This window comes from Hemiscyllium ocellatum, chromosome 3 (genome assembly GCF_020745735.1).
Source record: "Hemiscyllium ocellatum isolate sHemOce1 chromosome 3, sHemOce1.pat.X.cur, whole genome shotgun sequence".
Classification (NCBI taxonomy): domain Eukaryota; kingdom Metazoa; phylum Chordata; class Chondrichthyes; order Orectolobiformes; family Hemiscylliidae; genus Hemiscyllium; species Hemiscyllium ocellatum.
In genome coordinates, this window is record NC_083403.1 from 79,859,158 (window position 1) to 79,871,716 (window position 12,559).

The following is a 12,559-nucleotide window of genomic DNA, read 5'->3' on the forward strand; positions in this document are numbered from 1 at the left end:
GATGTTCTGGTATATGAGCCATAAGGAGTAGATACAGTTTTCTCCCTGATTGTCAATATGCACGAGAATGGGAGTGGGCCAGTTACCCGAATCTGCTGGTTGCATGAACAATATTACTGGTGGCTTGGAAAACTCAACTCATCACTGCCACCAAATGAATGTGTTTTAAAATCAAGTGGCCATCACCATTCATAAGTACCAGTATACCTGGCTGCGATGAGTGATTCTGCCTTTATTGATAAGGTGCGTATTGAGCTAGACTTAATTATGGAATCTATGCTCCTACATTCTTTCTTTGTTCTGTGCTTCTCTTCTTACTGCTGGTGCAATATACGCTTTACTTTAATGAAATAAAAGAAATTAGTTGGAATGCTGATGAAATCAAGATATGCCTAATTGACATCAGATACATTATTCTCTTCCAACTGCCAATATCAGTAAGGACCTCATTATCCAGATTCCAAGCATCCAGAATTCCCTTATTGAATCTTGGATGTTGGTTGCATTTAGAATCCTGGATGCTTGAGATCCGGAAAACAGGAACTTGGCAATTAAGAAGCCTAATGGGATGCTATTGTTATAACAAAAGGAACTGAACACAAAAGTAAGAATGTTATGCTTCAGACTTGAAATGAAACTACAAGATTTCAAGGATATAGACAGCATGGCAGTTTCCAGGTTACCTGGTGCGGACCTCTGTAATGATCGCAGTGACTTGTACATTGACCTGAATAGAATACGTTGCTGTTGATGAAACAAGATGAAACAGTGTGATTAAGCAAAATCTCCACAAGGTTTATACATATAAAAGGAGGAAGAGGGTAGCTAGGGAAATTGTAAGTCCATTCAAGGATAAAAAATGGAATTTTTTTCTTGGAGCCAGAGGAACTGGGTGAGCTTCTTAATGAATACTTTACATCAGTATTCACAAAGACAAAGATATGGTTGATGATGAGTCTTGGGAGGAGTGTATTGCTATTCTAGGACATGTCAATATAAAAAAATGAGGAGGTGCGGGGTGTTTCGAAAGGCTTTAAGGTTGTCAAATCCCCAGAACCTTAAGGGATCCCAGAAGGCTGAGGGAGGCAGGCGAGGAAATTGCTGGGGCCTTGTATGAAATTTTTATATTCTCTTTAAACACAAGTGAGGCCCCAGAGATCTGGAGAATAGCTAATGTTATTCCTTTGTCTATGAAGAGCAACAGGAATAATCCAAGAAATTAAAGGCCTATGAGCCTTACATCAGTGATATGGAAATTATTGTAGAAGGTTCTTACGGACAGGGCTTACTCACATTTGGAAGGATTTAAATTTATTAGCAATAGGCAACATGGTTTTGTGTGGGAAAGGCTGTGTCTCTCAAACTTGATTGAGTTTTTTGTGGAAGTAACAAAGATGATTGAAGATGGTAGGGCAGTAGATGTTGTCTGCATGGACTTTAGCAAGATCTTTGACAAGGTCCCTCATGGCAGGCTGATACATAACATAAAATAACGTGGGATCAGCAGTGAGCTGCTAAAATGGATACAGAACTGGCATAGTCATAGAAGACAGAGAGCAGTGGCAGAAGGGCATTTTTCAGATTGGAGGTCTAATCAGTGATGTTCTGCAGGGATGAGTGCTGGGACTGTTATAAATGATCTGGAGGAGAATGCAGGTAGCCAGATTAGAAAGTTTGTGGACAACATAAAGATTGGGGTAGCTGCAGATAATGAGGAAGATAGTCAGAGGATACAGAATAGGCTGGAGACCTGGGCAGAGAAATGGTAGATGGAGTCTAATCCAGACAATTGTGAAGTGATGCATTTTAGAAGACCTCATGCAGGAGGGAAGTATGCAGTAAATGGGAAAATCCTTAGCAGCTTACAAAGGATCTAGGTACATAGATCCACAGTTTTCTGAAACTGACAACACAAGTAGATAAGGTGGTTAGGAAGATATATAAGCATAGAGCACAACAATTGGCAAGTCATGTTGCAGCTGTATAAAATTTTAGTTAGGTGATATTTGGAATATTGTGTATAATTCTGTTTGCCATACTACATGAAGGAGGCAGAGTCTTTGGAGAGGTTACAGAAAAGTATATTGTCTGGTTTGAAGGTATTAGCCATGAGGAGAAATTGAATAAACTTGGTTTGTTTTCACTTGAATGTTGAAGGCTGAGAGATGAATTGATAGAAGTTTACAAAATTGTGAGAGGCATGGATAGAATAGATAGTCTGAATCTTTTTCCCCAAGAGTACAAATGTCAATTACTTGAGAGCACAGGTTTAAGGTAAAAAGGGGTAAGTTTAAAGGACATGTGATGGCAAGTTTTTTTTACAAAGGGGGTGATAAGTATCTAGAATGCACTGTCTGAGGAGCTGGTGGAGTGAACACAATATCAATGTTTAAGAAGCATCTTGACAGATATATGAATAAGCTGGAAATAGAGGAAATACAGCGCCTGTTCCTGTGCTCTACTGATCTTCGTTCTTTGATCTGGCATAAACTGCATTAATAACAGACTTGATATATTTGTGTGTTGAGATTTGAACAATCCCACACAGGATTCCCAGTCAGTAAAAGAAACATTTAGTGCATCTGTCAGCTTGATAGTACTCAAATAGGATGGCCACTCACTCTTTCAGATCACAAGATCTGCTCCAGTAGAGCTGGAATGAGAAGCAGCCGCCAACATAACCATCGAAGGGTGATAGATAGCTGATGCAACCTCCAGATATGGATGTCAGTGAAAAATAATCAAGACCACTTCTGTCAAATAAGCAGCCATGAATCATAGTGGCAGGGTGCTTAAGATACAGTGAGGTAGAGAGTTGTGGGCAACCTCTTAATGGGTCCTATCACAACAAAACCCTGCAACAATAGACCAGCAGATAACTATGAAGGTGAATGAAATGTTGCAGCCTTGTCGTCAATCTCACCTGGTAATTGAAACCACAGTAACTATTTATCAGGCCTCGCACTCCAAAGCTGAAAATGTGTTGCTGGAAAAGCGCAGCAGGTCAGGCAGCATCCAAAGAGCAAGAGAATCGACGTTTCGGGCATAAGCCCTTCTTCAGATTCCTGAAGAAGGGCTTATGCCCGAAATGTCGATTCTCCTGCTCTTTGGATGCTGCCTGACCTGCTGCGCTTTTCCAGCAACACATTTTCACCTCTGATCTCCAGCATCTGCAGTCCTCACTTTCTCCTCCCATTCCAAAAGACAACATGTAGAAGTCCTTCTACAGATTTGTGCAATAGGGAATGTAACAGATACATTAGTTCGTAACATGAAACCTGTCGTGTCCTTTTCAGGAGCACTTCTACATGCTCTTCAGAGGCAAGAATGCTATAAATGAACCATGACTGGATTAAAGGCAATGAAACACTTTCCAACACAACATATTTTAAATATTTATTGGTTACATTTCTTTGATTTTTCTGCATCATTTCTGTATTTGGTTACTTGGAAAGAATATTAACTGTAGAAGGATCGCAGTTAAATATCTGACAAGAAAGTATAAGTTTTAGTGATTTGCGAAACCATGGATACAAAAAAGCATAAAGCAAAGGGTTTAAAGTGGAATTAAAGAATCCAAACCACGCAAATACACTATCTAAAACTGGTGGGATTAAGAAATCAAAATATGGATTAAGAATGCTATTTACATAGAAAGGCAGCCAGGAGAATGTAAAAATTCCAATTAAAATGTCTTGCTTTCGAACAACTATTTGGTCCTTTTTATGCATAAGTGTGACATTGTTTTCTTCAGTATGGTGGCTTTCATTTGGCATATTTGCAACTTTTCTACAATGTTTGCACCTTGCCACAAAAAATATCTTCACATATATTCCTAAAATAATAAAAATTGGTATAAAAAATACAATCAATGCATCTATATGCCCCTCAAACTTGTGATATGCAATACAGCTGCCCTCACAGGACCTAACAGCCACATAATCATCTACAGACTTTTTACTAAAGTCTAATAAAAACACACTAAGTCCATAAAAGACAGCAAACAGCCAAATCAGTACAATTATCATAACTGTTAGAGGCAGAGTGATCTTTACAGTGTAGAACAAAGGGTCGCACATAGCATAATAACGATCAATGGCAATAAAACATAAAGTATAAATTGAAACAACGGTTAGCACAATTTCTATAATTGAGTGAATTTTACAGAACACTTCTCCAAAATACCAGCATGTTTCCACTGACCTAACCATACTATATGGCAATACAATAAAGCCAACCAGAAAGTCTACAACAGCCAAAGACAAGAGAAGAAAATTGGTGGGTGTTTGTAGTTGTTTGAAATGTAAAACGGAAATGATCACCACTAGGTTTCCAAATAAAGTAATGAGTATTGAAATTGTAATAAAAATATAGAGTACTACATTAATAGCAATTGACCTGGTGACTCTAGGACAGGATGTGTTGACAAATTCAAAACAATATTGCATATTTTCTGAATTCTCATGGTCTGTTAAATTCATTTTCTTTCACATTGATGAATTCCTTGATCACGGTGAGACAACAAAGTTGTTATTTCAAAATTATTGATTGAAGGTATCTTTATCAAGAATATGATTTTCTTCATTTGTAGTTAATCTGTGGTTTCTGTAAAAATATCCTATCGTTAGTGGCATATTTGAAACAGGGGAAGTACATGTTCAATAAGCAGGAAATGATTTTTAATGGTCAGATATATTTTAGAGTAGAGGAACCTAGGTTCTGAAGAATTGAAATCCCAGAAGCTGGAAATGTCCCATTAAAGAAAAGACACAATATAGAAGCTTTAATTTAACAAGACAACACATCATTTGTAATAGCTTTGCATTTACTTATGTACTATTTTATCATGAATCCTCATCAGTTGTTTTAACCAGCATAATTTGAAATCACCACAAAAATATCTTCCTAAATAAATAAAATATTTCAGAATTTGAATTGAATGACAGAAAAAGTGATAATTTCCATTGAATTCAAAAGGTCATTTAGATTATCAATGTAACATTTTACAATATTGCAAAAAAAACTTAAATGAACCCAATGTTTCTGCTCACAAACTGAAGCAGATATTGTTGGAAAAGCTCAGCAGGTCTGGCAGCATCTGTGGAGAGGAATCAGAGTTAACGTTTCAGGTCAACTGACCCTTCCTCAGAAAAGGTCTTATCCAATGTTCTGATCCAATGTTTCTTCTGTTGACCTGATCACTTAAGGCCATAAAATCTAAAATGTCATGCTTGGATATACTCTAACATTAATTAAGATCAATTATGAATAGCCATGCTTTGATATGAGTTAACATATATTTTGTCTTTATTCATTTTATATATTTTTAAAAATAAATGATTTATATGCTAATTTTTTTGCTACATAATTTCCTTTTCATCAATATGCTGTTTGAATTAATCAGGTGCAACTATTAAGTAGGCATTGCATTGGTATCTGATCCACTCCAATGACATTTATCTCAGCTTATGCTATGAGGTCAGTGAACAGAAATACCTTTACCCTCATATCAATTTCACTCAACAGTTCTTTTTTCCTTCCTAAAATTAAACTTCTTCATTTGTTTAAAAATAAAATGCATGGTTTCTGTCTGCATTTTTCTTTATTTGTGACTGCATCCACACATCTTCCTATCTGAACATGCCATTGCCTCTAAATCTGCCATGAAGTTCAATGTGGAGAAATGGGAAGTGATACATTTTGGTACAAAGAACATGAACAGACACTATAAAATAAAGCGTATTATTTTAAAGGGTATGCAGGAGCATAGAGACCTAAGTGTATATGTATGCTAGGCATTAAATATAGTTAGAGAGAGCTGTTAATAAAGCATGCTGAGTTCAAAGTTCATAAATAGGCATGTAGAATACAAGAGCAAGGATGTTAGGATTAACTATATAAGACAGTGATTAAACCTTAGCTGGATTGTGTACTCTCTAGGCACCACCCATAGAAATAATGTGAACACATAGGGGAGACTGCAGAGGAGGTTTACAATTGTTCCAGAATTAAGACACTTCAGCTAAAAGGAAGATTTGGAGAAGTTGGAGTTGTTTTTCTTGAAGAGGAGAGGGCTTAGAGGAGACTCAATATGCAAAATCATAAGAGGACTAGGGAGAAACTGTGCACACTTGCAAAAGGATAGAGATGCTGAGAGCACAATTTTAAAGAAGCAAATGTGAGGTAAGAAGAAACTTTCTTACTCAGTGAGTCTGGCAGGTACTGCATGGATGGAATGGAAGTGTGGTGAGGGCAGGTCTAATTGCAGCTTTCAAGAGGCCATCAGATGATAATTTAAATAGAAACAATGTGCAGGGATAAAGGACAAGGCAGAAGATTGGCATTAGGTTAAAATTTTCAGAGACATGGTGCAGATACAAAGGCTGAATATTTTCCTTCTGCACTGCAGTAGTTCTGTGATTTTATGCTGATGACTGTAATTAGAATTTTGATTATTAACGAGAAAAGTTCTTTTGTTCTACATTTCAAAATTAAACTTTTGGGTTCTTTTGTAAAATAAACTCAAATCATATGAGGAAAGGCATCCTCAGGTAGAAATTCCATTTGCATTGTAAACCTGCATGACAATTCATGGCAAAAATGTGGCAGAATTCAATATTACTAACTTTCCCCTCCTTGCATTTTACCCCCTACCTTGGATGGAGGAACCATTTCTTCTGCTCTCCAATTAGATTGGAAAGCAATTTCAGACCTTATCTGGGGAAATGTGGGGAGACTTCTGAGTTAACCTACAAAATCTATAAAGCTAACCCTTGTTCAGCACATCTACTCCTTTGCACTTGGACAGAGAATTTCAGTTAACTTGAAATACAGAAAGAGGAAGTGGCCAGCCTTCGTTGCTGTTTTGCTATTCAATAGATTATGGCTAATCTGTACCAGAATTCTATTAGCCCACAACCTTTCCATATCTCTTGAAACAATTACCCAATAAAAATATATTAACAACAAAAACAGCAATTTACTTCCATACACAGAGGAATCTTGACTTTCTGGAATTCGATTATCCAAATATCAGATTATCCAGCAAGATCACAAGGTCCCAATGCTCAGCTAAGCTATGTTATCCGGCATTTGGTTGTCCAGAATTTGATTAACTGACCGAAATACTCCCTGCCTGTGTCCTTTGGATAATTGAGGTTCCTCTGTAGACCCTTTAACATTGTAAAATATCCAAGATATTTCACTAAAATGGGGCAGAAACTGACATCAAAACAAAAGAGGTGACATTAAGTTTGGTAACCAAAAACTTGGCCAAATTGTAGGCTTTAACCGAAACTCAAAGGAGGAAAGAGAGATAAAGAGAGAGAGAGGTGGAGAGTTGAAAGGATTTAGGGTAGGAATTCCAGCTTAAGTCAATGCCTCAAAGTGATCAACAGTTCACAAGAGATCCAAATTTGAAGGGTTTTGGGCTTGGATAAGGTGACATGGATGAGCCTGAATTTTATCACAAATCAATTAAATGTCAATTTGGGATTTCCACAAGGGTTTCTGTCAATGATCTCTAGTGAGTTATTGCAGAAGTACCTCCACTATTCACTTCAATATGTATGTACCATTCATCTATGGCACCTCACTTATGCAATTGTGCACTCACCAGTGACAGATGTACTTGGTTCTGCCAGGGTCTATTGGGGTTTCTGCTTCATATTTAAAATCTAGCTGTGTACAGGGCCATGTGCTGCCAAGCATACCCAAACCTGTCATAATGCTTGTAGTGAATGAGAAAAACACAACCTACCTGGGGCCATTGATCCGGGTTACAATTATTTGCAAACAGAAGACTATAGCTGTAAATATATTGTTAGTTTAGATTCTCAGATATCCGATCCACTGTAAATGTAACTGTAGATGTAAGAATGATTGCACATAGACTACTCATTGTTATCACCATGCCAGGTTAGAATTCTGTTTAAGGAAGAGTTACACTTTCCCTAACACTTAGCATAGCACAACAACTTAGTGACTCAGTGGTTAGCACTGCTGCCTTACAGCACCAGCAGGGACCCGGGTTTGATTCCAGACTTGGGCAACTGTCTGTGTGGAGTTTGCACATTCTCCCCGTGTCCTCCAGGTGTTTCGGTTTCTGCCCACATTCCAAGGATGAGCAGGTTAGGTGAATTGGCCATGCTAAATTACTCATAGTGTTCAGGGATGTGTAAGTTAGATGACTTAGTCGGGGCAAATGTAGAGTAATAGGGTAGGGGAATGGGTCTGGGTAGGTTACTCTTTGGAGGGTTGGTGGAAACTTGTTGGGCCAAATGGTCTGTTTCCACATTATAGGGATTCTATGATCGTAACATTGTTCCATGTTGGAGTATAACATTTTGAAAGTGTTTAAACAGTTGAAAACTGGAACCTTTATTGAACAACAAAAAGGAAACCAAAACCAAAGCAAAGTAAGCTGAACATGGTCAGGGAGGAGAGATTACATTTGGAGGGAAACACAATCCAAGTGACTATATGGTTCAGGGAATTTATAGGCAGTGTGGGAATTCAGTGCAGAGGCAAATAGGTGCTTTTACTTAATTGTTTTAGTTCATAGTTTGTCAGATTTTTACTTAACAGGATAAAATAAAACCCATGATCAGGGAGCAAACACAAAAGAGAGTGACATCACAGAAAAACTGTAAGTTCATTGGCTGGTAATTACTGCTACTTTGACTATCTGTTATACCTTACTTTCAGATTGACGGTTAAAAACAAGAAATTTGTATAGGTTACAATCTAAAAGACCAGTAGGAAATAATAAAAGAACTAAATAAATAAAATAAGAGATGCAGGGCCAGGTGATGAGTTATACTTGTACAATGTGCGAGCTAGTGGTCTCCACTGTTGCTCATAGTAACCACATTGGTATAGGTAGACAACCCTTTATCTGAAATCCCGAAATCCGAAAAGCTTTAGAGTCCCAAGGTTTTTTTGTGAAGTTTTTTTTCTCATTAACAAGGTTGTTTGGCGTGCAAACAGTTAAAACAAGTCGAAACCTATTCGATGAGTGCCACTCAGACGTGATGGGAAGGGGGTATTGCCCAGCACTGGCAGGCCTCAATTCTCTCTCAAGACCTGTTTACTCAGTGAGTCTGCTCCTCTGGTAAGATTTTTTAAAATTTCACCATCAAACTATCACTTATTCTGACATTCAAAAAATTCTGAATTCCAAAAACCAGCTGATCCTGAGCATTTCGGATATAGGATTATGCACTTGTAGTAAGTGTTGGCTGCTTGAAGAACTCTAGCTGAGTGTTGATGATTTGGAATCTGAACTTCAAGTGCTATGACACACCAGGAGGGGAGAGTTACATGGACACTGTGTTTCAGGAGGCAGTTGCATACCTTAGATTAAGTACCTTGAAGTCAGTCAGTAGTCAGGGACAGGGACGTGTGTGACTTATAATAAGGCAGGTAGAGGGAACTAGGAGATAGTGCTAAAGGAGCCTTAGCCACTGGACTGGGCTAACAAGTTTGAGGTTCTTGCTCCCTATCTAGAAGAGAGTTGGCACTCCAGGGAGGATGGGCAAACTGACCTTAGCACCGTGGTATAGGGAATAATTCAAGATTAGGGAGAAAAGAGGAATGTTGTTATAATCAGGGATAGATTATAGGGAATGAGGAGAATAGACACTGTTCTCTGTAGCCAGGATTGAGAGTCCTGAGTTTGCCTGCTTGGCACTCAGGTCCAGGATATCTCATCTGGGCTGCAGGGGACTTTTGAGTGGGAAGGGAAAAATCCAGTTGTAGTGGTCCACGTAGGTAGTAACGGCATAGGTAGAAAGAAGAAAGAGATTCTGCTGAGGGAATATGATCCAGCAGGGGCTAATTTAAAAAACACGACCAAAAAGATACCACAGTAGTCCCACTGTACTCATGGGGGATACATTCCACGACCTACTGCGGAAGCCCGAAACCACAGATCCCATTCAATTAAATGGGAAATGTACCTTCCTGGCAGCCTCCTGGTTCCTGGTTCCAGAACGTTCCCTATAACATATTCTGGCCGCATTAAACCACAGGTAACTGAAACCGTAGGAAACGATTCCGCGTAAATGAGGATCACCCTGTAATCTCTGGATTACTACCTGATCCATGAGCAAATTGGCACAGGGTCAACAAGATTAAACAGGTAAATGTTTACCTGTAAATGTGGCTCAATGATTGGTATGGATGAAATGGGTTCAAATTCATGGGATATTGGCACCAATATGGAGGGAGCTGTTTCAATGGGATAGGCTCCACCTGAAACATGCTGGGACCAGACTCCTGGTGAATTGTATAATTGTGGGCTTTAAAACTAAATAAGATACAATCTAATCATCATCACTTGACATTCAATGGTGTTACCATGACTGAATCCCCCATATCAACATCCTGGAGGTCATCATTGACCAGAAACTCAACCGGACTCATAACATAAACACAGTGGTTATATGAGCAGGTCAGAGGCATGGAATAAAGTGGTGAGTAACTCACCTCCTGAACATCCAAAGCCTATGTAACCTCAACAAGATACAACTCAGCAATGTGATGGAATGTTCCCCACATTGCCTGGCTGCATACAGCACCAACAACATGCAAGAAGTTTGACACCATCCAGGACAAAGCAGCCTGCTTGATTGGCACTACATCCATGAGTATCCACTCCCTCTACCACTGATGCTCAGTAGCAGCAATGTGTACTAGCGATAAAATGCACTTAGAAATCTACCTTCTGAACTCACTTCCATCTAAATGGACAAAGGAAGCAGATACATGGGAACACTTCCAAGCCACTCACCATCCTGACTTGGAAATATATCGCCGTTCCTTCACTGTCACTGGATTAAAATCCTGAATTCCCTCCCTAAGGGCATTGTGGGTCAAGTCACAGAAGATGGACTGCAGCAGGTCAAGAAGACAGCTCACCACCATCTTCTTAAAGGCAGCTAGGGACAGGTAATAAATGCTGGCCAGCCAGTGATGCTTACATCCTACAAACGAATTTAAAAAGGCACTATTACAATAATCATGGGAGACTTCAGTGGACAGGGTAAAGCAAGTTGGTAGCAGATTTAAAGTAAAGGAATACTACAATAATTTATTTACTAAATAAAGTTGTTGAATACTACAAGATTTTTTTTTGGAGCAGCTTGTGTTACAGCCCACTAGGCAACAGGCCTTTGTCAGAGATATTCTCTGCAGCTTTCTGCAAGTAGACGTCCTGTCTCTCCACATCGGGAGCAACGGATACAGTAAATGACATTTGTGGAAGAACTTTTGCCTGAAACATTAATTCTCCTGTTCCTCAGATGCTGCCTGACCTGCTGTACTTTTCCAGCGTCACCCTCTTGACACCACTAGGCAACAGGCAATTCTTGATTTGGTGACGTGTAATGAGGCAGGTTTGATTAGGGAGCTTAAAGTGAAGGAACCCCTAGCAGGGAGGTGACGATAGAATGACAAAATTCGCTGTGCAGTTTGAAATCAGATGTAACAGTATTACAGTTGAGTAAAGATAACTTCGAAGACATGAGGGAGGAACTGTCCAGAGTTGACTGGAAGGGGAGCCTAGCAGGGAAGGCGATGCAGTTGTAATGAAATAGTTTCTAAGGATAATTCAGGAGGCAGAGCAGAAATCCATCCCAAGGAAGAAGAAACATAGTAGGGGAAGGACAAAACAACCATGGCTGACAAGGGAAGCTAGGCACAGCATAAAAGCAAAATAAAAAGCATACAATGTAGTGAATATTAATGGGAAGCAGAGGATTAGAAAGTGTTTAAAAACCAATAGAGGATAACCAAAGAAACAATCAGAGAGGTGGGGGTTGTTGATAAAATATGATAGTTAGCTAGCTACTAATATAAAAGAAGATTGCAGGAGTTGTTTCAATATAGAAAATATATAAAAAAGGCAAGAACATTGGACCACTGAGAAATGAAGTTTGAGAAGTAATAATAGGGAAAAAAGAAAAACTGGAGGAATGGAAAAGGTACTTTAGATCAATTTTCACAGTGAAAGATACCAGCAGCATACCAGAACCTCAAGTCAGTCAGGAGGCAGAGGTGAGTGTGATGGCCATCACTGAGGAGAAAATGCAAGGGAAGCTGAAAAGTCCGAAAGTGGATAAATCACCTGCACTAGATGGACTACAACCCAGGGTTCTGAAGGAGATAACTAAGAAGACTGTAGAGGCATTGGTGGTGATCTTTTAGAAATCACTGGAGTTAGGGCAGGTGCCAGAGCACTAGAAAATGGCTAATGTAACAATGTTATTTAAGAAGGGATGTTGACAGAAGACTGGAAACTATAAGCCAGTTAGCCTGGTTGCAGTTGTTGGTAAAGTTTAGAGTCCATTGTTAAGATGGGATTGCAGAGTACATGGAAGTGCATTGTAAATTAGGGATGAGTCAGTCCAGCTTCATCAAGGGGAGGTCATACCTTAAAAATCTGTTGGAATTCTTTGAGGAAGTCATGAGCAAGTTAGACAAAAGAGAGTCAGTGGACATGATCCATTTGAATTTCCAAGAGGCCTTTGAAAATATACCACACAGGAGGCTTGTGAAA

At 39.0% G+C, this 12,559-nt stretch overlaps 1 protein-coding gene across 1 annotated transcript; it reads right to left on the reverse strand.

Annotated features, from left to right (window-relative positions):
* Positions 1-1,862: 1,862 nt before the first annotated feature.
* LOC132835621 (trace amine-associated receptor 3-like) lies at positions 1,863-4,481 on the reverse strand. The gene is made up of 2 exons (XM_060854839.1): positions 3,923-4,481; positions 1,863-1,918 (listed from the first exon to the last, which is right to left on the reverse strand). The coding sequence occupies exons 1-2, from the start codon at positions 4,479-4,481 to the stop codon at positions 1,863-1,865; spliced, it is 615 nt and encodes a 204-aa protein (XP_060710822.1).
* Positions 4,482-12,559: the final 8,078 nt, after the last annotated feature.

Bases quoted from the DNA above. Each gene is read 5' to 3' on its own strand.
- LOC132835621 (XM_060854839.1), bottom strand. From the start codon at position 4,481: ATGAATTTAACAGACCATGAGAATTCAGAAAATATGCAATATTGTTTT. The intron at 1,919-3,922 runs GTGAGGGCAGCT...AACCACCTTATC, and splicing joins TTATGTGGCTGTTAGGTCCT to TACTTGTGTTGTCAGTTTCA.